The sequence below is a fragment of the Neodiprion virginianus genome, chromosome 5, assembly GCF_021901495.1.
Source record: "Neodiprion virginianus isolate iyNeoVirg1 chromosome 5, iyNeoVirg1.1, whole genome shotgun sequence".
Classification (NCBI taxonomy): domain Eukaryota; kingdom Metazoa; phylum Arthropoda; class Insecta; order Hymenoptera; family Diprionidae; genus Neodiprion; species Neodiprion virginianus.
The window spans coordinates 25,013,381-25,038,415 of record NC_060881.1 but is presented as its reverse complement, the minus strand read 5'-3'; the positions used below and the strand labels follow the sequence as shown (position 1 = coordinate 25,038,415).

The window sequence follows — 25,035 nt, the reverse complement described above, 5'->3', positions numbered from 1 at the left end:
AATTACTCTCGATATTATGACTTTTCATTGCAGAGGTAAATATTCGCGGACGGTGAAAGGGTACAAATGACGTTGAAAATAAGCGCGGTATCACACTGTAATGACGGTATAATTATTACTATCTTCCTGCGTATCGACGTAATTGCCGAAAATTTGCAAGGTTTGAACGAACACACCCCGCATTTTTCCATTAATATCGAATGATATTAAAAGCGTTATGATCATAGCTGGAATCCTTACGTATGCATTTGTATTATCACAAAATTGCTAATTACATTTAATCTAGTATTGTGTGATATGCTTATTACATACATATGTATATATATACATATATATGTATAATAAGTAATCTATCACGTGTGTATTTCTTCTTTTACACTGAATAATTGGCTGTGCAAAAATAAAAATAATTTTGTTTTCTCTTCTTTTTTTCCATTAAATTTGCATATCGATGAGATGTTCAATGATGTTGCGTACTCGAACTGTATTTAGATATACACATATACTTGTGCATATGTACGTATTACGTATTTATATTAGTTGGTAACAAGAGAAATGAAAGAATGACCGAGAAATAAAATACTGCGTTATATAAAAACCAAGTAAAATGTATTCTATATGGGCAACATCATAATAATTATATATCATTATGCTGATACATCGAAGTATAATATAGATGATGATAATGCGTACGCGTGTTTTACATTAGTAAAATTTATAATAATTGTAGACGTGTCGTCGAGTGTGTGTGTGTCAGTGTGTGATGTTTTATACACATGTACATACACGTATATTATGTACCATATATATATATATCATATATATATAAGAAACGGATCGTATTTGCTAGTCATGCATTAATACACACACACATATATACACATACCTGCGTATGCATATTATTACATCGTTTGCCGAAACAATAGTATACCATACGTACAGGCATTATTAGTTATAATTTCTTATAAATCGAATCCTTTTTTTTTTTTTTATTCTTCGCAACTCACTCCGTATGCATATGCATAATACATGGCAGTAAAATGATTAATTCGCTGGACTGATTACGCAAATTGGCAACAATATACATATATGTACCTCTCTATCTATTACGTGTGCATATATAAATGTATTTATGTGTAATGTATATTTGTTAAATCGTGTTGATCAGTAATAATAATAATAATAATAATAATAATAATAATAATAATAATAATGATAATAATAGTAATTGGGTATAATCGAGCACCAAAATGAGATACGTACAAATAAAGAGTTGCGATCTTACAGTTACGTTACACTTATACTACAAATATTTATATACATATACATATATATATATATGGTACATATATATATGCATATATATATGCGTTTGTTTCATTAAATTCAAATAATAATAACAATAATATTACCGACGTAGTATTATATCTGAATAATAATTAATTCACCGATCAATCAGTCAACCAACTACATATAACATTCATTTAACCAATCAATCAATCAATCAACCAAAAGATTCGTCCACTATGAATTAATTAAATGACACGTGATTCTTGTATACATACATGTACATATGGTATGTAGGTACGTATTATACTATACTAGTAATCAATGCATTAGTTAATGGGGATACTTTAATCTTTTATCATCATCTCGTTCATTATTTTTTTAATATAAATCTGATAGAAAACAACGAACATTGTTCTTCACGATACAACGGCTGAGAATAATTAGATACGGTATTACATGCATTATACGCGTCACGCGGTGAAGATGTCCCGTAGTTATTGTTATAGAAAATTTAATGCATTTAGTATAATATAATACGCTATTACAACAAACAATTATTAGCTGGGATCTGCAGTTATATAATTAATAATGCGACGACGACGTCTGACATGCGTCTTTTCTGTCCGCGACGAACAATATATTATTATTATAATTATTATTTATGACAACAATGATAATAATAGTTGAAAGAATTAATAAATGACTAATGAAGAAAAAAAGAAATCTAGAAATTGAGTCTTCATCTCGAGCGACGGACGCTTGTTTCGCTTTTTTATCACCTTCCGATCTCCTGATAATAATCATTATCATTATCATCGTTACGTCGTTTTCTGCACAGTGGATATTTATTATACATATACATATATAATCTAACGGGGTGCGAAACAAAAAAAAAAAAAAAAAGAAAGCGCGAAAGAAACTACAAACGAACAAAAACTGTGTGTATCACTTAAAAACGTAAATTCATTAGACATTAATTCATTACGATGGCACTATATGAGTTGTTGTTGTTTTTTTTTCTTTTTCTTTTTTGTTTTTTTTTCTTGCGTTATTGTTTTTATTATAATTACAATAATTAATAGTAGTAATATTTTTGTTTCTCCTTTCTTACCGCGCAATTATACACTAATTTAACATGTAACTATAGTATATTTTTTCAACGTATTCATTATATATAATAAGCATCGCATCATTTATGCTTCTATCTCAAATTTTTATATGTATATATATATATATATATATATATATACATGTGTATATATATATATATATATATATATACACATATATATATATATATTGTACAACATAGTAGTGACAATAATAACATCATCATCAACAACAATAATAGTAATAATAATAGTATATCGCCAATGAACATTGACCGTGAGGAATATTAGAAAATCTTTTTTTCATCATCGTCCGCAAACTTTCCGTATGTATATAAATACGTATACATCTGTCGCGTTTTTTTATTTATGTACACACAGCTATGTAACATGACATACTGTCATTGTGATGTCGATTTTCGCAATATCAATTAATGAAATAAAACGCGCCGGTTACAGTTTTACATGTATTATAATCTATCTGTCTATCTATCTGTCTATCTATATATATATATATATATATATAGGAATCCGTGTATATGATATATTTATTTATCAACGTAACTGTCTAATCGTGTATAATAAATGTAAAACGAGTTATTTCACTACACCTTAGCATATATACCTACGTTATGTATGTACAGATATGTTTCGGGTATGTTACGCTCTGCAATTACGTACGTGCACCTAACCCAGCCAACCTACTGATACAATACCTATCGTTTCGTTTAGTTTCGTTTCTGTACATAAATTACCCCTTCGCAGTATTACATATGTGATTGTGAATGTTGAGATAAATTCCCGACTAATTGACCACGCCGTTGTTGTTTTTTGTTTTTTTTTTGTTTTGTTTTTCTTTTTATTTTTATTTTTTTTTTTCTAAATATTATTTTACCCCTTTTCTTTCTTTCCCTTTATTTCGTTCATTTAGCGCATAATTGCTGCATCATTAATTTTTCGCGTTTCTGTTTTCATTTAATTTTGCTACACGATCTTTTTTTTTTTTTCTTTCCTTCCACACCTTTCCCGTTATTCGTATGCGTAAGAAAAATATTAAACTTGTGCCGCGCGTTGCTAATTTTTAATTTTCGTCTTTATTCAATTGTTCATCATCATTATCGGCATTATTATTATTATTGTTGTTGTTGTTGTTATTATTATTATTATTATTATTATCATCATCATCATCATCATCATCATCATCATCATCATTATAACTTATGTATATTACGATGAATAAATTTGTAAACCCGAGAACAAATGACATCGGTGACGATCGATGAAAATCACACGTTTGTATCATTTTTTTTTTTTTTTTTTATATATATATATATATATATTTTTCTTTTTTCTGAGTTTTTTTAAAACTGTTTTTATAGGTATAACATTCACTAGTATTATCACAACTGTTATATAATATTGACGCCGATATTTAGACCAGGTTCATGCAGCGCTGTATACGAAGATATTGTTGCATTTGTTTATTCATATATTGTATATTATTTTGCTTTTTACTTATAAAGAATATATACAATTGTTGAATATGTATAAGGTTGGTCTCTTCGTTCGTTAATTGTTATGCGTATTGTACCTATCATTTCTTTTCTTTTCTTCTCTTGAATCTGAATATTTCACCGAAGAGAAAGAGTAAAGGCGTTTTGTTTTAGCGACTAAATGAGAATAATTACAAATATCAAATGGAATATTTCAATTTCTTTCGTTTTTCCTTTTTCCTGGATATTTTTACATACTTTTTCGATAGTTTCAAATTGTTTATTCCGAAGGTTCGAAAAAGGGTGAATTTTCGGGGAAAGTGAAACAGATGGAAAAAATGACTGTTCTATCAACGAATCCGGAAATATTAATTAAAATGTGAACGAAAAAGCACAGCAATAAGTTTGCATGCGTGTGGCAACAATTTTCGTTCAAAATGTATCTTTTTATTGTAAAATTTTGTAACATCTTCGTTTCCGTCAAAGTGGCAATAACCGTACTGTAGAAGTATAGATCGTGTGAATGTATTTGTTTGAAAGGCATAAGTTACCTAAACTGAGCTTATAGCTTAAATTATTTTACACGTTATTATATACGCAGAAAAAGTTTGCGTCAAATATAATTATATTCATGCTTGCATAAGTGAACGTTGTGTATCGTGATTGCAGTTATACTTGGTTTTCTTTTTGCTTTGTGTACACTACCATGAATATAAGTAAATTTCAAGGTGTTGGATATGAAAAAATTTGCGCAAGTTTACTTTTACAATAGATAAAGACGTATTGATGGAGTGAAAAAACGACCGTTGATATCATCTTCCACAATTTCAATCGCTGAGAAATGGTAAAGAATAGTGCAAGAATAGCGGTAATGCGAACAAAGAGAATGAAACGTTTTTCGACTTTGGCATTTGGCATGGTTTTGCGGCTGGGAAGAGATAAAGAAATAGTGAAAATAAGAAGAAACATATATAATGAAATAAAACTGCGATAATTACAAAACTCTGTATTTAATATCGTATCATTAGTGGTTCAATTTTTCACCATTGGGAAAAGATTTGTCAAACTAACGCGAACGTTGCATCTTTGTTTCGCGCGACGAACTTTTTAAATTATAGATGTTTAAACTCTGGTTTGACTTCAGAACTGCGCGAACTAGAATTATTTACAAATGATATTTTAAACTTTGCCACCAGAATATTAGTAAAAAAAAAAAAATAATAAAAAAATAGGGTTGAAAAAAACAATCCCAAGTTCCAAAATTTGTCCGAAACGATGTATTGTGTACGGACTAGACGACGAAATTTCATTCTACGCATATAATATTACACATACGTGTCGACTGTCGGTGTATTCTACATAGGAAACTTTTGTGAAGATAGAAAATTTTTTTTTAGAAACTAGACGGAGGCGTTGATTATATCTTAGATAATGTATAGACTTACTGTTACTATTATTATTATTGTTGTTGTTGTTGTTGCTATTATTATTGTTATTATTACTAATAATTAGCTTATAAATTTCATTCAATTTTTGTTTTATGAAAAATAACGATTTCTTTTATACTTGTTTTCCTTCTTTGTTTTTTTTTCCCCGCCCCCCCTTAAATTTCATGTATTACGTTCTTTTTTCTCTTTTTCTTTCACCACATGAGAGAAAAAAAAAAAGAGAAGAAAAGATAAGTAACGTTGGTTTGAGATTGCACTTTGTGATCGTCTTACAAAAATTTGCAATAAAATTTTCATTTTGTACACGACAACTCGATGACTATTTAAACCCTCTTTTCTTTCACACACCTCGTTACCTTTCACTCAATTTTTCACACTCTTGTTCTTTTTTTTTTTTTCTTTTTCCACACACCAAAATCGCTTCATTACGGTACAAAATACTTAACGTATTCTCGTAAACAAACCTCACCGTATTTTATTCACATACACGATATGGTATACCGTAATTATCTATCTAACTATATATATATATATATATGACAATATACTTATATATTTTACGATCTGTAATTCTTTAATTCTGTCATTATAATTAGATATATATATATATCTAATTATATATATATAATAATAATAATAATAATAATGTATGTATAACGTGGTTAATTTAATTTAATTTAGTAAATTTCCATCTTGTTTTTGGTTTATTTAATTTTGTTTCATCTATAATTTTTCATCACACATAGGTAATAGGACCAACGTTTTTTTGTTTTTTTTTTTTTCTCTCCAATTTTTCATCAATTACTTGGTACGTGATAATTAGTCGTTATTTCTTCTTCTTCATATCTTCTCTGTATTTTTGTTTTTTTTTTTTTTTTTTTTTTTCCATACACGATACAATATAGTATTATATATCTCTATTACGTAAACGTACGACAGGAGTCGGGAGGGCCACAAAAGGTGTCAGGCACTATTATTCAAATACCTGTGTACTCCGCATAATTACCTCAAATTTTTTTCTCTCTCTCTAACTCGACAAAAAAAAAAAAAAATATACATTTATATATATTCGTGTGTGTTACACGTATGTACAAATAAATGTATATTCTTCTCTTTTTTTCGTAACAGTAGCAATAATAATAGTAATAATAATGATAGATATATAGGTGTAAACGTAATTAAGATTTCAGAAAACAATCTCGCAAGATTATGCCAACGCTTGAGGGGAACAAATAATTTATATCTTTGGTCAAGCTGCTGCCGTAATGGGACATGCGTGGATAAATGGTAGAAATGAACGATTTCACGGGGTATTTAATTTTTCTTCACAAATGTGACAATGTATGCTGTAAAGGTATTTTCTATTTCTTTTTTCATCAGAAGATTGAATCAAGCTTGACACTTCTCCATTTAAACCATCGAATTATCTGAGGGCACCCTTAAAATGTGATCAAAAATTCAACATTGAATAATTGAAAAACGAGATAAACAATCGTAAATCAATTGCTATTCAAAAGTGAACTGAGCCCCTTGAACGTTCAACGTCGAGGCGCAATCTTGCGAAACGTGCTTCTACAAAAGTGTTTCCTTTCTGTTTGTAGTTTTACAGACATTAGAAATTACAACTGCCTAAGCAGTGGTCTGATGAGAAGAAAAACAAATTTTTCATCTTAGTAAATGACTTGTTTTTCACTTATATTTACTTTTAAACATTTTTTTTTTGTTTTTTCTTTTTTTATATTCTTTTCATCCGTTTATACTTTTTGTTTATATATGTATATATATAAAATGTGCAAAATACTCGTGGAAAATGTATAACTCTAATATATTGTATCTGTATTATATATATATATATATATATATATATATATATATATATATACACATACATACATTTATTTTAATCTTTTTTCTTCAAATTGCTAATTCAATCAATTATCTCTCTCTCTCTCTCTCTCTCTCTCTCTCGCTCACACTCTGCCTTTCTCTCTATATCCCTCTTTTCTCTTTCTTTAAACCCTTCAACAGTTCACATTGATAATGATAATCACAAAAACATATGCATATATACATATATATACATACATATACGCACGTGTACTTATCTGATAATCTAAACTCTGGTTGATTTCGATTTTGTTGAATCAATTGTTAATTGTGTAACGCGCATTTGCGTGTGTAATAATTTCGAACGATAATCATACTTATATACCAATGTCAAACAAGGTATCGAGTGTGTGATGCGAATCGTAGTTTTTGAAAACTGTCAATAACTTAATAATTATTACTATACTTATTATTTGATATGAAAACTGGACAGACGCAGGCTTTCGTGAGAAAAGAGATAAAGAACAATAATAATAATACTAATAATAATAAAAGGTAACGCATGGCACACGTATTGCACTTTTTATTTGTTTTCCGCGAAATCCATATAAAAATTATTTAAAATTTCATCTTAACCGTAGAAGCTCATTCATATCGACATTGTTCAAAACTTTCTTTCCATCTGACTGCCAAAATATCATTTCTCACACGTTTCCTTCTCTATCCGTTATTCCTTGTATTTCAAATCTCTGTATGCCAGTCTAGCAGTAATAGTAATATCAATAGTGATGATGGTAGCATACGTGATCGAATTTTTTAAAAATAAAATTCTAACGTCCTATAAGACAGATGAAATTATTTATTCTTCGTCGTTTCTTTTTTCATTATTTTCCCTTTTTCCTTTTAAACAACGAGTTCAACCGAGAATTTGAAATTCCTTTCCGGAATATAAAAACAGAATACAGGTAAATGTGTAAGACGATAGATGATCGGAAACACATTAATTGTAAACGGCGATTTAAAAGGATTTTAATTGCGATTTTGGTTCTGTTTTTATAAATTTTTCTCTTACTGTTTACATTAGCAGCGCCGTGTATTCATCTGAATCAACACCAATCAACGGAATTAACAATTACAAAAATATGTGTGAGATATTTATACAATATAAGTAGTACACATATGTATGTATATCTTATATCCGGTGTACATTGGATATCTGACTGGTTCTGTCCCCGCAACCAATTTTATCGAAAGAGAAAATAGAGAGAAAAAAGAACATACAAAAGTTTGTGCGGATATACTATATATGTATACATTGAACAACGTATTGCAAGCTTTGATAATTGGTCTACTAATCAACTCTTGGTAATTATATTTGTTGTTATTATTATTAAAACTTTCGATTCAAATTTCATTCATAAACCTACCTACACAATACGATATTCGACCATTACGATACAGGTAATAAGAGAAGAAAAAACAACGTCATTTTCCAGGATACGTTTTTGTGTGTGTGAGCCGTGATATTTTCTCGTTTGTATCTCTCTGTGCATATATCTGTATGCATGTAGGTATGTATCTATAGATATCCCGTGTACAGAGTGTGATAGCACAACGTTATGGTTGAAAGTTATACATAATTAAATGTATATAAATATATAGGTACGCCACCGTAACTATTGTCATAGTCGTCGTCGTCGTTGTCGTCGTCGTCGTCGTCGTCGTCATCGTCATCGTCGTCGCGATATTACTACTATAATATACGGCAGAACGGCGAAATTTATGTAACAACACCATCGGTAATAAATGTAACATATATACAAACAACACCTCTTATTATATACATGAAAATATAATATATATCCATCGTACATATTTCAACATTATGGCACCACAATTTCATTAGATAATCATTGTTTTTTATTTTTTATTATCTTTGTTTTTAATCCCCTTCATTTGTTCTTATGCGAATTATCTTCCCTCCTACCACCTTCTTTCTTCCCTGAAACATTTCCTCATTATCATCGTCAGACAAAACAAATTAAGGAGGTCGAGAAAGAAAGAAGAGACAAGAGAAAAGGTTAAATCTCTTTAATTTACCTTTACGTCACCATAAAAAAATCCGTGCGATTTTCACTCGGATCTCGCGGGCGCGCGATCTATACACGTCTTGTATTTTTCTGTGTATATACCGTGTTACTATAGAAAAAAAAATTTTCTTTCATTCTTCTTCTATATCATCTTTGTCATCTTTCTCTTTTAGCAATCTAACATGCGTGTGTGTGTGTGTGTGTATTCATTCATAAAAACGGAATTCCGCACCTGTCCGCATTTGCGTATAATACGCATGTATTACACATACATGTGACACGTTCTTTAGAGATAACAGCAGAAGGAAAAAAAGAAAGATAAAGAAAAGGTGAATCGCGCGTGCTAACTACAACGTACCGTCGTAGGACGATAGAGATTTGTGAGAAATAAGCCGATTACGATGCTGACGCAGCGGCTGCTGCTGCTGCAGCTGCTGCTGTTGATGTTGATGTTGATGTTGATAGTAATGATCGTGATGATGATGATGATGATGATGGTGATGGTGATGATGATTCTGCTGCTGCTGCTGCTGCTGCTGCTGCTGCTACGGGGTGTAGTACTAAGTGGCCCATCCCTCGGTGATCCTTGGCCGTTTCATTAGCGGTCCATTTTCATAGTCGGAACTATTTCCGCCACTGCCAGCACCACCTCCACCCCCACCGCCAGGATGACTCGACCTTATATCACCGACACCGCCAGCAGCGCCAGGCGATGGTAAATTCGTCGGTGTTATACTGCCAGAATGAGATGGAGGCGGGTTACTGTTAGGTCTGCTCGAAACTAAGTTCAATGTCTGTGGCACGCCCCCGTGGGGTCCGTGATGCGGCCCCCCGCCTCCACCTCCTCCACCCCCGCCGCTCGACGACGGACCAACGCCGAGACTCGAGTGGTGGATCGACCCCGGGTTACCACCGCCCGGACCTCCACCACCGTGAGGGTCCCGAGGAGGACTTATTGGCTCACTCTTTATTTTTACCGGTAGAGGCGACGTCGATGGTGGCGGTGTACTGCTAGATACCGCCAAATGCGGAAGACCACTGCAACCGACAAGAAAAGAGGGACGCACGTACGTGCGTGCGTCAGTATATGCGTTACTTGTTGTCACAAACTTTTTTTTTTTGTTTTAATTTCTTAATTTTTCTTTATTATACCAATGTCTGTTAGTGCGACTAGCTTATTCAGGATATAGAAGGGATGATTGGCCGGACCTTTTTCAACGTATGAATGGACGATTGGTGCATCGTTGGGATTGTTGAGAACTTTCACTTTTATATATTTTCGTCTTTTCGGGGGATTTTTTTTTAATTTTTCATACAAAGATTCAATTTTTTCGTACAACTTGGGAAAGGCTTGTGCTGTGCGCTGGAAATATTTTTTTTTCTTGTTTTTTTTTTACATACGATTCCCGTTTACGATGATTGTACAGAAATTATGGAAACTTTTGCAATCGGTATCAAGGAGAAATAGTTATACGAAATACTCTGTAAATCATAATTCGTACAAGTAGAACATAACAAGGAAAACATGTCTTTGTTACGGTTGACGATTTATAAAAAAAAAATATACATGTAGGTATGTACATGGGCACTAAATTATAAATTTTAAATTATTAATAAAATTTATTGATGTGACTTTCCGTTTTCGTTGTTACGTAGCAATTCCGATTATAAGATCGTTCTAATTGAAAAATAAAACATGAAGTTTTTCAATCCCTCTTGCAATGATTAATTCCATTGTTAGCTAGTTTTACAATGACTGTTACAATTTTCAAATTCTTAATATCGACGTTCACTCTATTACTATTACTACTACTGTTCCCGTGCAGAATGTTTTACAGGTGAATTATAAAATTACCGTATAGATTAATTTCATGAAAAATGTAACGAAATTTAGTAAAAATTTGTAAATTTCAATATATATGTATATTCATTCCAAATTACACGAAAAAAAAACAACCGCAATTTGAGGTCCTCGCATATAATCGAATCATTGTAAAATCCCCCGGGACAATCACTCGATTGTAACAAATAAAAATAGGTAAATGAATCGTACGTCGAGAAAAGGTAGCATGGATCATATTGAGGAAATCGTTTATGTGCGGAATTGGGAAAAATGTTGAATGTTGAATGATATTACGATAATGCATGCGAATAGATGGGTATGAAAATTTATATGTTGTTTTCCGCGTTTGTGGAGTCCACGAGCCGAAGATCAAGGATCAGTGTTAACACGGACGTGAATAAAGTAACGATGAATGATTTACCTGATGCTGGACATGGTGGCTGCCGAATACATTGACAAGTCATCAACGTACCTCTGGTGGGACCACGCCAGGCTCCCGAGATCCGACGAGTAATCGGTCGGTCCGAAACTGGAGTATCCAGCTGGTACCGAGGGTGTCTGCAACGCCACAACCGGTGTGTTTAGTGCAGATTGCGAATGCCCGCTCTGAAAAATCGTTGATATTCAATGTCACGGCCGATCGTTCAGGGCTATTCCCCGCAATTTCGATCCCTCGCGGTACTTTCTTCACCCCTCAAGATGTTCATCCCTATTCCTGTATCAATTGATATATACACACACTCACGTCGTAATTGTTGTCGTCCGACAAGGACTGTGTAAGGGGTGCAGGTATAACGACTCTCAGGTTGGCTCTGTGAGGATGAGGCGGCGGGGGAGGTTGCGGCGAATGCCTCGAGGAACTGCCTTTGCCTCCACCCCCGCCTCCGACGCCGAGCGCCGGCGATGGTCCGGGACTCGGTGAACCGCCGAGCGGCGACGCCGACGGTGGATAACCGTTGCTCATATCCAACATCCCTCCCGATGGATATACTGGAAATAAAATAAAAATACCCACCATTTTCATTTGAACGCCGAGTAAGACGCCCGATCGTTTCTTGCGCTCTATCATTTTTTTTTCACCCCCTCTCGTCTATTGTACTCAAAATTTTATCGGATTTTCTTATTGTTATGCGCAATTGATACCTTATACGCTGAAGAAAATTTCATTCGTTATGGTCGATAAAAAAATTGTAATAAAATCGGTATCGTTACAATTAACGATTTGAATATTTTTGGAATGGCAAGTAAATGCGTTACAAGTAACTATTCGGTGAAGTGATTACAATTGTTAATACTACATTTTCTCAGTTATTCAGTTTTTCAGCTAACCAACATCAATTTATCGAAATAGTTACAAGAAATTTCAATACGAAAGACTACGATAAAAGATAACAGCAACTCGTACTATGATTTTCTGATAATAGCCATCGAACTAATTTTCATTTCGTATCCTTCCTGCAAAACTATATTTTTCGCTCATGGTATGAAATGCAAATAGTTAATAACCGTACAGTAACCACAATTATGAATACCTCTCTGTGCATAAATTTACGTACATACTTTACCAATTTCCAGCTTCAATTATAAATATTTAGCCGACGCGGTCTCAATAATAAAAATGAACGACAAAAAAAAAACTCATTTCTTATTTCTTCCAACAAAGATCGACAAACCTGAATCTGTTTCAGACGACGAAGGTCTAGGTGAGATGCTGGTGTGTGCCATTTGTGGACTGGAACCCAGTAGAGATTCTCCGTAACTGTTAACCGGCACCGAGACGGGTAGCGTGTAATTAGACTGTCCCATAACCTGATTAAAATTGTAATAATTACAACAAATTGCGTGTAGAATTTATTTATTAATTTTCTTTCTTTGCTTTCGCTTCACGCTGAGAAAAATTTCATTTGTTACAGTAACTAGAAAAATTCAGCAAAACAGGTATCGTTAAAAAAGCTGTTTGAATATTGTTGTAATTACGAAAAACGAGGTACGCCTAAACATTTTGCCCTATCGTCGATCCTTTTTTGGTAATTGCAACGCAAAATCAGTTTCTGAGGTTTACTCTACTTCTTTAGACAAACAAGGCTTGAACGTTAATTTGTTGTTGCACAAGCATTAAATTTTCGCAGCAGTGACAAGAAAATATAGTAACAGTGATCGTAACGAGAAAGAATAGCAACGTATACCAGACTTTCCGGTAACAGCTAGAAAACTGATTTTCATTTTCTACCTGGAACTGTATTCTCCGATTTTGGTAAAAAATGAAAATAGTCAAGGACTGAGCGGTAACCGGAAATAAAAATTTCACTCAGTGGAGCTAATAAATTCTATTTTCCCCTCGATAATTCGAAATTAAATATTCTTCAACTGACCCTCGTGCCGTTGTGCTGATTCCTCTGCATCATCATTTGGAATTCCTCGTCAATTTTGCTGTACTTAGCCTCGGTCCGCGGCGTGAGATTATACTCGGCAGTATCGGGCTCCGGACTCTCGGGCGACATCGCTCCCTTATGCTCCTTCTTGTTGAGTGCCTGCAAGTGTCAGCAGACAGGTTCACGTGACCACACCGCCCGAGGGCACTCACCATCACATGCATGTTAATTTTCAGCACAGAAACCCCCGTCCCTCTCTGTGTCTCTTTCTCTTTCTCTCTCTTTCTCTCTCTCTCTCTCTCTCTCTCTATCTCTTGAAAAAAAACTTGCTTTCAGTTTCTTTATTATTTCTACCTCTCGAACCCCTTGGAGCGTAAATATTCATCTTATACGATTATTGTTAGTGTTCTTCTTATTTTCGATAATTAATACTTTCAACCGTGAACAATTAGACAAGTGTGTTAAGTATGTAAATACAATAAGGTGGAAAGGGACACACGCACACACGCACATTCGTAATCAAATATAATTAATGCACCCGGGTTACACCGCATGCATATTGTATATTGTTTGTTAGCCTCTCTCTCTCTGTTTATTTTCCCAGGACTTAGACAGAGAATAATGGAACTGAGTCAACTCACCTCGATTATATTCTTGTTTGTAAGCGATTCGTGGGGCTCGTTGTACTCGGTGTACTTTAGGAGGACCTTGTCCATGTCTGTGCTTGCGTACTGGTACAATTTGTTACTAGAACTGAATATTATCAGCGCTATTTCACAGTCGCAAAGTACCGAGAGTTCGTACGCCTTCTTCATAACGCCGAATTTCCTCTTATTGAACGTCACCTGCAAACCCAAAACGCGTTACATGATATTTAGTTAAATACCGAACGAATCGAGGTACGCGTTACGGGGAAAAAATGGAATCATTTCTCGATGGGTGAATAATATATAATAATAATAATAATAATAGTACGGTAGAACTATAAAAGGAAAAACCTCACCTGTCGATTCCGTTCATCCGTAATCCGGGATATCTGTATTTTCTTCCGACCCATTTTCGATATCTTCTTGGAATCGGCGGGTTATACAGACTCACGCTGTTATAATATCAGGTTTATGGATGGAATGTTGATAAAATCTGTAACAACAAAAGATCCCAAGAACGTATAGTAAAAGGTGTGAAATTTTCATCGCACAAAGTATGTAAAAATTTTTATACCATACATAATAAACCATATACGATTACAGAATCAAAAAACAACGATAATGTCTTTATCGTTTTTCAAATTGTATTTTGCCGCGATAATTATCCACCCCTGATATATTCCGTGGAACGCTACGGCGATAACACGGTGGTAGGTAGTTAGGTGTAACATACAGTCTAAACCTGGGCAATTCATTTCGCCACCTCACAGGTTACAGGGCAAGACGAACGTTTCTCGCGTTCTACGCATACTTGCATACATGCATGTAGAGAAACCAAACACACACACACACACACACAAGGATCGTACGAATGCACGTATAAAGATATTCCAAATTCAAAAACGTTGTTTATTACTTGGTTTACCTCGAGGTCGTCCGAGGAACTCTTTAATGGGTGTTAAACGACTGTATAATGCTAGCGGCAAACACACACATAGTATATACATATTATATATATAATATAATATGATGATCGTTCTCAGAGGTTCCCAACTCCTCGGATACATCCGTCAGTTTCACAAGACCGTGTAAGTACGTACGTATTATACGCGGAATTATGTATAAGCAAAGAGCTGCGAAAGTAATTAAGATGACAATTAATAAATAGACACCCTCCCCCCACCGCCCCTCGTTGGGCATTGCATTAATGAGAAAATATTAAAATTCGTCCTGAGGAAATCGTCGTGTTCGTCGTTACTCAATATGTTCCTCTTGTTTTTCATTTGACGATATTACCAAATCGTGACAAAACTTATTCAGTACGGCATAACCATGGCCGTATACTTAATTAACAGTCCTTGGCTTATACTTTTATTTCTTATTATTAATACCGAAAAAATATCGTTCTATCGTTAATATAATACAAAATGCTGAAATAAATAAAAATAAAAATAAAAAAAAAAAAAAAAGAAGAAAAACATAACAGCCAACATAATAATTCGAGCAAACTGTATCTAAGTGTTTTACAGCTATGCGAGAAAAAGTTCCACTGACAGTAATAATCACTCTATAAATAGTTGATGTTTGTACCGCATTTTATTGTCAATTTTAACATTCTTTTCACACACACACACACGCGCAGACGCATACGGACATCATTGACCAACGATATTCGATAAGTTATGCAACAATTTCCCATGAAGGTGAAAATTTTGCAAGAGAAGAATAAAGGAGAGAAAAAAAAAATGAATATCGGCATATTTTCGCGGTTCAATCAAAGCGAAATTCACCCCTCCTAGAGCTAAATAACGGATCAGCTGGAGAATATTAACAATAAGAAAAAAGCTGGGCGAAGAGAGTTTCCCAACATCCGATGCGACAGGAACGCGTCGTTTATTTCGCTCTACTGCACGTCCATTTAATAATAATTAATATTCAGGACATCATCGTCATCGCCGTCATGATTGTTTCTTTATTGATTTTGTTATATAAAGTCTCTCCGGGTAAATTTCTCCCCCTCCCCTCCCGCCGTAATCCTCTCGCTCACACACTATTTCTCTCTCTCTTTCAATCGCGTTCTCGCATGTTATTAATTCCCCTCCTCTTCATCGATAATACATCAAATTATTCGTTTCTACAATGTACATAAACGCGGTGTGTCTGGTGTATAATAAGCTTATTAAATAGGGTGAAAACGACGTAGTGCCGAGTTGCAAGCAGGTATAAGATATAGATATGTAGTATAAAATCAGAAATTCTCTCTCTCTCTCTCTCTCTCTCTCTCTATCTATCTTTCCTCCAACGATTGACCGACGACGTAACGTCGATAGGTATATGCGGAAGAGATACACTTTATTTTACATGTATGTACTCACACACACACACACATGTGGAAATTTAAATGCACACTCGGAAAAGGTATATATGATAGGTATAGAGTCCACCCATTTGCACATTAAAAGCTAGCATAGCACATATTGTAGATACGTATGTGTGTACGTGTATAATCGTCCGTACATGCAGAGGAATAGCTGGATACCGTACAGAGAATAGAGAGAGAGAGAGAGAGAGAGAGAGAGAAACTGGCGGGGTTTTGGATCGAATTTGGTTTATTATGCAGTAGGTTATAGCTATTACTAGGTATGACTTTCAGGCTCTCTCGGATATCTGGCTGCGACAACGGCGGCTGTCGGAGTGTAGGTCGGCGCAGTGACCCGGGCCTCTAGTGTCATTGGTTTTATTCAATTTTGCTTGAATAATAACTAAGTCTATACGAAACGATCGGCCGATCAGCCAGCCAGTCAACCGAACGAAGGAAGGAAAGAAGGAAGGAGGAGGGGAGGGTCTGTACGACCGATCAGCCGCCAGACGGGAATATTGAAAATTTAGGACGATCATCTCTTCTTGCGTATTATTCGTAAACGTGCGTCAATTCGCGTAAAAAACTAACCTTGCCTCCCCCCTCCCACAAAATTTAAGGCTGCATTGCAGCGAATGCGGACATTCGGAGAAGAAAAATAATTAAATGATAGTAATAGTCGCGTTAAGAGGATGCTGTGCGATCGGTTTTTACCGAACGAGTAAAACGTCGCTCGTTTCAATCGTAGTCAGAAACTGTAATTGTGCATCGCTGATCAAACAATGTCGCAGCCATTGGAGCAATTTTAGGTGCAATGAAAAAAAAAAATGTTTACTTTTCGCGGTAACAATGCCGGAAATTGATGTGTTTTATAATGGAATTACCTACCACTAATTGTTGCAGGAATACGTATTTTTCCTTTGTACACTTGCAGCGTGAAACAAAAACTGTTTACGATATCTTTGTACGGAACTCCATATGCTTGTAGAAGATACGTTTTCAGTGATAGTACGTTACGGACTTTGATAACGGAAAAAATAAGTGACGTTTAATACTCGGTCGGTAAAGATTAATTACAGGATCCTCTTAAGTAGGTATACGTATAATGTGTATGCATACATGTATGTGTACATATGTATATATATATGTGTGTATGCATACATACAATTACACATTGTATGCAAATGCAGCAGGCATGAGCAACCGTTTATAAATTAAGGAACTGTCTAATCTATATTAGTTTCAGGATTTACATTGTATAATTGATTGTCGATAAGAATCGGTTTGAATAAATTCTGCATTTTTTATACAGTCAAATTAATTGTCAGCTGATAACAGTAAAAATGCTGTTCGATCACTCGTGCCAAACTTCTAGAACGAATTATCGACCGTATAAAATTAATCATCGTCTACGAAGATTTAATTTATTCACTTTCCCCCACTCCCCGTTTTCCTTATTCCTCTATTGTTCTATTCCACCCGAATCAAATATTCAACTCTTTTCTGTGAAATCTTGGGATTTTCCTTTCCGCCGGATCGTTAGCGTCGATGATATTACCTGGTATAAGAGTTGGGAAAAAAAAATTATTATGCTTAAACGTCCGGATACTTGCTGCAGGCGATACCCGAGATACGAAGAACAAAAGAAAAATTTAGATTCACTTTCGTCGAAATATCCTGCTGTACGTACACGTATACATACACATTTATTTTACGGACATTTGCAATTCATGCCAGGGTGTGTGTGTGTGTAGTTGGTACGCCTTGCCTTGTAACGTACCGAATATCAAATCGTGTATAACCGACACACACAATTTATACACCTATGTACATATGTATGACGGAACGAGGAAAATCCCGTGCTCTGCGGCATTTTTATTATTATACACGGTGTACATGTATGTATAGATACACTCGTGTACATGCGTGCATATAACATTAATATTGCTTAAGAGTAAAAATATACGTTGTAACGTGTTAGAATTCGTCCACGCTATTCGCATAATTTCTATTCGCATTTATTTCGCCGATCGTAAAACAAATGAGCATGCGGGGGGCAAAACAGCGCTCCACGATTTCTGCCGGACCGCGGATGGCAGCGCCGAGCTTCACTCGATCGGCCGCGTGGCACCGACTCTCTCGCTATTGTCCCGTAAACAAATTAACATATTATTATAAATAAGTAAGGCTTGATTGTTTGGTCGAATCAGCGAATCAGATTTGCTCAAACTCGTTAAGGTGACGCGTCGCGGATTTATCTTTGGTCCTTTTGGCCTTTAACGTTTGAAATTTGAATTAGTGAACTCTTGTCACTGGAAAAGCATCGCGGATCGTACTTTGCGATCTTTATGCCCGTCGGGGACCCTTCAATACTACGAGATAAATTGGTAGTCGTGCAACCATTATCGGAAGTAGATCTTGAAATTTAAATTCGTGTCCTTAACTTCCTGTTTATTAGCTCAAGTAAAGTGTGATCATATAATTTCCGCGGGTAGCCCGATAAAAGTCTTGTCATAACTAACCGAGAGCCGATATAAACGTCATTGTCCCTCCTTCGTATCTTTAATACATCATTTACCGTTCGTCAGGTCCTTGTCACTAAATCACAGGGGCCAACCAATAGCTGAGGTTCGCAATTAATTATCCGTGTAACAACCATCCGACAGAGAAGATTGATTCTTTATCCTAGTATGTACGAGTATAACCATCCGGAGGTGTAGGTTCATTGTTACCAATACTTGTGTAACTATCCACCAACGGAAGTTTATTGATTATCTTTATAATTTTCCTATACCGGAAGTGACGTTGTTCCACGCACTCTCTTTTTTCAAATACACTTAAAATTTTGCCAGCTCCTAAACAGCTCCTACACCCTAACTCCTACCATAATACACATTCCTTGTTATCCTGTTAACTTGCTGAACAAACAAATATTAATTTCCCATCGCATAAAAATTGCCTGCCTTGCCTTGTCGATTTATTGCCTACGCTCACTCACCTAACCTAAGATCTATTCATATTCATGGTATAGTCCAAACGTCCTGAGAAGAATCTTGTCGCGCTTCGATTCTATATTTCCGCTTTGTTCTTTTCATTATTATCGCAGAAAGCAATTGGCACCCAACATCCATATTTTTTACAAAGCGCACGTGGCCAGAGTGTCGCAACATCTATAAAAAAAATATAACCCATCAACGTACAATTGCATATAAAACCGTTTGAATAATTATCATCCTGCGACCGTAACGAATCTATGTGAACGATGCTTTATTTACATGTCGATACATCGATTATTTTCATTATAGGTTTACTCGTTTCAAAGAAGAAAATGAAAAGTGTACGATTCGGAATTCCGCCTACAATGAACAACGAGTCATCGCCTTAATTAACGAAATATAAAGATTCATCTGATCCTACAATGTACAAAAGCATGTAATTGCGTGCGTATGTATAACCGTACATTTCCGTTACACGTAACAATCAAACAAAAGGGATGTGGTGAAGTCGAAAGCAGTAAGGAAGTTTTGAACGAAATAAGTGATACGTAGTGAAACGTTAGAATATTTTCTGTTACTTTGTTTTTCCCATTATTTTGTCGATATTTTACCAATGCGCATTCATTCGCTTAAAATACTTTCTTAAAAAATTCCTTGTACTATTTTTCGCTTTCGCGTTGTGTTTCCTGCATTTAAAAATAACAAAACACGTGCAATTCAACATTATATGGTATAAATTTAAAATCTCTGATACACAAATAGATTATACAAACACACACACACACACACACACACACACGCGCGCAGAACGAACAGAGATATTGCAGCAATTTACCACGAATACATTAGTTATTCATAAACTTGGAATACGCTGTGTAATTATGTGAGATTTTCTTACTTAATACCGCAAACTTCGGTATAATACTCGTACATGTACGAATGCCAATCTGCATCTAATACGTGGACATGCAATAATTGCGTTACATTCGCGGATTCTATACGGATACACGATACATACATCATACATACTACGACTCCCATGCATGCGTAGCAGAGTTTGTTGAAAACAAAAAAAAAAAAAAAATCATTTATCGAGAATAAATAAAAGAAAAGTAAAGAAAATTCATCGGGATGATAGTATATACGTTGTAATGTGGTATAATTGCTTAGTGAAAATAAGTAATTACTATCATTATTGTTGTTGTTATTATTATTACCAGTATTTGGGAATAATAATATTTATACAGGTTTTAGTGACGATGCCCATACGTTCTATTATTATTGTTGTTGTTGTTGTTGTTGTTGATATTACGCAATGACGCCGCGACGATGATACCATTTCACAGATAATTATTGTTCTTGTTGTTGTTCTTGTGCGTGCGTCGTATAAATTTATTTCAACATTATATTTAAGGATTTACAAAGATGCCGCATCGGCTCATCGCACCATCCTTATCACCACCCTGACCACCATCACACTATCACCATTATTACCTTCACTTGGGAATAACACGGTGTGCATCAAATACGTAAAAGAAGAAAAAATTGTTTTATATATAAATATATATATATATACATATATGTATATGTGACAGTCTCCTTTACACGCTGTTCTTTGTTGCAATTATACACGTACGCGCAGGTACATATGTATTATATACGTATATTTTTAACACCTTATCCGGTAGTTTGAAGGAATTTATTTAACACAGTGGTCAATATTGTTTATTTCTCTTTTTTTTTTTAATATATTTCAGTATAAAATATATAAATTGTTATTGGTTCTGTTTTATTATATATATATATATATTGTTATTTCCTTACTTTTTTATTCATATCTTTCTTTTCTTCTTCAGCTTTAGTTTGCGCAGCGGGAATTGGATAACTGCTGTCGACACGCTCGATGTTTTAAATCGCAATTACACGAGCGATTAATTCATTCATTGACTTGTCACACGTTACGGTTAATTCGACAATCATTACGATTGTTACCGTTATTTTTTACGCCAAAGTGTACATAAAATAGACGTTGTACAAATAGAATATCACACGTATTTGCTTTATTTTTAAATAATACGTATATTTTTTTCTCATCCCGACTAAGAACACTCGTTGGATTTAAATATGATCGATGGAAAAATTTAGTCTTGGATTATTTCGTCTTTCAAGTTTCGTTTTTTTTTTTCTTTCTTCCTCTTTTACTCTCGTTTAGCACGTGCAACACCACCAACCACCACCACCACCACCACCACTACCTCTATCCACAACCAAGGGTAGTTGTTACTCCTTTGTTTATACGTTTAAACGACATAAAACCAATAAATTGCCCACGTTTATCACGAAAGACAATCGGATAGTTTTTACACAGGTAAAAGCGACTAAAAGTCCGACGACAATGATAAAATTAAGAAACGAACAAACGATAATAAATGATATTATTATTGTCCGTAGATAAGTGTTCAGTTACACCCGCGTCGCGCACACCGCACACTTCTCGTATAAATACATGTCTATAAACCTCGTAGGTGTTTCTTTTTTTTTTTTTTTTGGATTATATATAATATCCGCTCCCGTATAACAACTGTTCTCTCGTTACCTCGACGATGCACGTTAGCTATATGTATATCTATCTCTTCTCTCTCCTCTCTTCTACATAACCGCGCTCGCGCGGTGACTAGATATGTGACTAGATGCACACTGCCGTAGCGGTTTTCTTAAAATACTTTTAACATGTGAGAGAAGTATCGGGGTAGCCCCCGGGGTTGATCCGCTGGCGATACTTGGTACCCCAAGTCGCCGCAACGCGGCGCCACAGTCGCCAATCTTCCCTCCCTCTATCCCCCCCACCTCAGCCGCCGAGGCGAACAACGCGACGATACACGTACGTACGAATCCCACGCGTCTCTCTACAATTGCATGATGCGTATACCTCGTTGTTCTTGTTTTTTTTTTTTTTTTGTTTTTTTACAAATGTATTTAAGAACAATAATTATTATTGATTTTGTTATTATTTTTGTTGCTATTGTTATTGTTAACAACGAAGGATCGGTTTTTAAAACGGGGCAAACCGCGCGCGCTCTTGTTTCTTGCCCTCCCCCCCTGAGTTCTAGTCAGGCCTGTGAAATAAAGATCTGCTTGGTTACGCTGCTGGTTTGGCCGGCGCTGCTACCGTTTGTGCTTCTGCTCTCTCGCGCCCTCCTCCTCATCCCCCCCTCGCGCCATGACCATCGCCACCGTCTTTCCGCCCGTTAGCCGCGCTCTGATTGGACGATAAGCGCCGTTACGTCACCCGCCGAACGGCCAATAAGCCGACCGGAATTATTTCCCCGTCCCGTCCCGCTCGTCCCGTTCCGTTCCGTTCCCTCGACGACCGTTTCTTCACCCGCGTGCTGTGCTTGAATGCGTGCAGCGACTTGCGCGCCTCACGACCGTTTTACGAATGTTCAACGACGCTCGCAACACAACAGCAGCAGCGCAAAGAAGACGTTTCGTTTCTAATCGCTGCAAGTTTCTGACTATCGAGAACACAGCGGCGAGAGAAAAGACGTCGACCGTCAGGCTGCAACCGGTCTCTTGTTTCTTTTTTCTTTCTTCGTTGTTTTTTCAACACCATCGCGATTTTTTCAGACACACCGATATCCGTGATACATTTACGCACATTGTATCGATTCGACAAATTTTCGGACCAATGGAGTTTCTTTCATTCATAAAATGCGTCGAGGAATTTCAGTCAAATGCCTGCCACTTTTCGGTATACACGTTCAATTGTTTTAGGTTGATACTTGCAGCGCGAAATCTAACACAATTCTATACTCTATATCTTTGTAATGTATCGGGTCTAACTTGAGGCAGAATTATTCTTGAACGAAGCGCTTGAATCATACCAAAAACTATGTATTCGAAGCATCTCATTAAGAAGATCCACGATTCTAGAAACCTATCCTACCATTTGACGCAAAGAAAAATTTCCTCTCACAATCAGCGGTACAGGCATATCTAGCACAGTGCATCCGTAAGCTATTAGTTAGGTATGCGCGAGAAATATAATTCGATTTGCAGTGGCCATTTCAAATGACTAATCACGTCGACGAGAGGTTCCGATCCTAATGCAATCGGTCATTCATAACGAGACTGTAACATCAAAAAGAAGAAATAACGCGTGAGAAACTTGTAAAACAACATACATCGAAGAAACGGTTCGAACGTCCCAACGAACGTGAATTCCGAACGGTAATTCGAACCCCTTCACGATCATTCCAATCTTCAACAATTTTCGAAATCCTTCCGAACATCAACCCCTTGATTATTTCGACGATACTTCCGGATTTCTATCATCGAATTCGACAATTAGATTGTTAAATCACAAAGTATCTCCGTCGTTATACGTCAGAGAAAGAGAGAGTTGAAAAGGCGCGTACAATTTGCAATACAGGTAATTAAGTATACGTATACACGCGTGAGCCGCCGCAAGCCTATGCAAAGGAGAGGGGTCCGAAACGCGAAAAGGGAACGGGTCGAGCGATACGCGCGCCCCCCAAGGACAGGAGTGAGAAGGAGGGAGACGGGCGGTTAGGGTAGGCGAGGGGGGAGGAGAATATCCCGAAGCTAAGGGACGGAGGGAGAGGCGACAAGGAAGATTTTCCACTTTGCGTCGTACCCAAGCGAACATTCCTTTGCCGCGAAACCTTTAACTAACCTTGGATTAACCTACGGTGTAGCGAGTCGCGCGCGTTACGAACGAGGAACGAGGAACCAACGGACGACGACACGCCTGAACCTCTGCGGCTTGCTTCGCCTCTGATCGATTCGATCGCCAGCCTTGCTCTTTGCCCGACTGCAACTGCTTCTCAATATTGCGCGGTCTTAAGGGCGGTAAAACCCGAGATGTATACGAATTTAATCTATACATATATATATGTTTCTGTCATTTGAAACGTTGAGGCTTTCTCTCCCTTTTAAATGGTATTTCGTTATTTTCTCCCTTATTTTTGAAAATACGAAAACTAATATTATAGAATACCTTTTAACGTATTTTTTTTTGTTTTGTCCTCAACAACTTTTGGTTGACATATTTGTTAATAAAGTCATTAGGTTTCGCGTTAAACGGTTTAACCCGTTTGTCTTTTTGTAACGATCTCGGGGGTTGATTGCGAAATTACTATCACCATTCGATTCAGCGTCATCGAATTATCCTTAGATCAAGTTTCCTGATTCATACACATTTACTGGCCTATAAGGTAGGAATAAAGAAATGGCACGGATTCTACGAAATCGCAATAGTAAATTCGTAGAATTCATGCTGTTTATTTATTTCTGAGTAAAACGAAAATGAAATGAAGCGTTTTTTTGTTGCTCAGAATTGGGCATAGAATGGGGCTGTCAAGTCATTTTTATACGTCGTAAACGTCGAAATCGATCGGGGCACCCCCTTAAAGGACGTTATGGATGTTACGTCGTTTCACAATCAGCCGTACAATGAAAGAAAAGCTACTTCTTGAAATTGATTTTACTGTAATTTACTTGAAAAACGAGTTATTGATAATCGAAGAAATTACTCGTAT

At 35.7% G+C, this 25,035-nt stretch overlaps 1 protein-coding gene across 10 annotated transcripts in view; it reads right to left on the bottom strand.

Annotated features, from left to right (window-relative positions):
- Nucleotides 1-3,726: 3,726 nt before the first annotated feature.
- LOC124304341 (myocyte-specific enhancer factor 2) overlaps nt 3,727-25,035 on the bottom strand; it is a 54,859-nt gene continuing 33,550 nt past the window's right edge. For 3 of the 10 annotated variants that reach the window (XM_046762393.1, XM_046762394.1, XM_046762396.1), the window contains 7 exons: nt 14,476-14,612; nt 14,114-14,317; nt 13,473-13,631; nt 12,774-12,909; nt 11,846-12,090; nt 11,522-11,706; nt 3,727-10,295 (listed from right to left, as the gene is read on the bottom strand). In XM_046762393.1, the coding sequence (XP_046618349.1) occupies nt 9,818-10,295; nt 11,522-11,706; nt 11,846-12,090; nt 12,774-12,909; nt 13,473-13,631; nt 14,114-14,317; nt 14,476-14,529 (1,461 nt within the window). In that variant the 5' untranslated portion in view covers nt 14,530-14,612 and the 3' untranslated portion in view covers nt 3,727-9,817. Of the gene's footprint in view, nt 10,296-11,521; nt 11,707-11,845; nt 12,091-12,773; nt 12,910-13,472; nt 13,632-14,113; nt 14,318-14,475; nt 14,613-20,691; nt 21,046-21,298; nt 22,220-25,035 lie in introns of those variants that run through there. The other 7 variants (XM_046762397.1, XM_046762395.1, XM_046762402.1 and 4 more) reach the window with 7 other exon arrangements.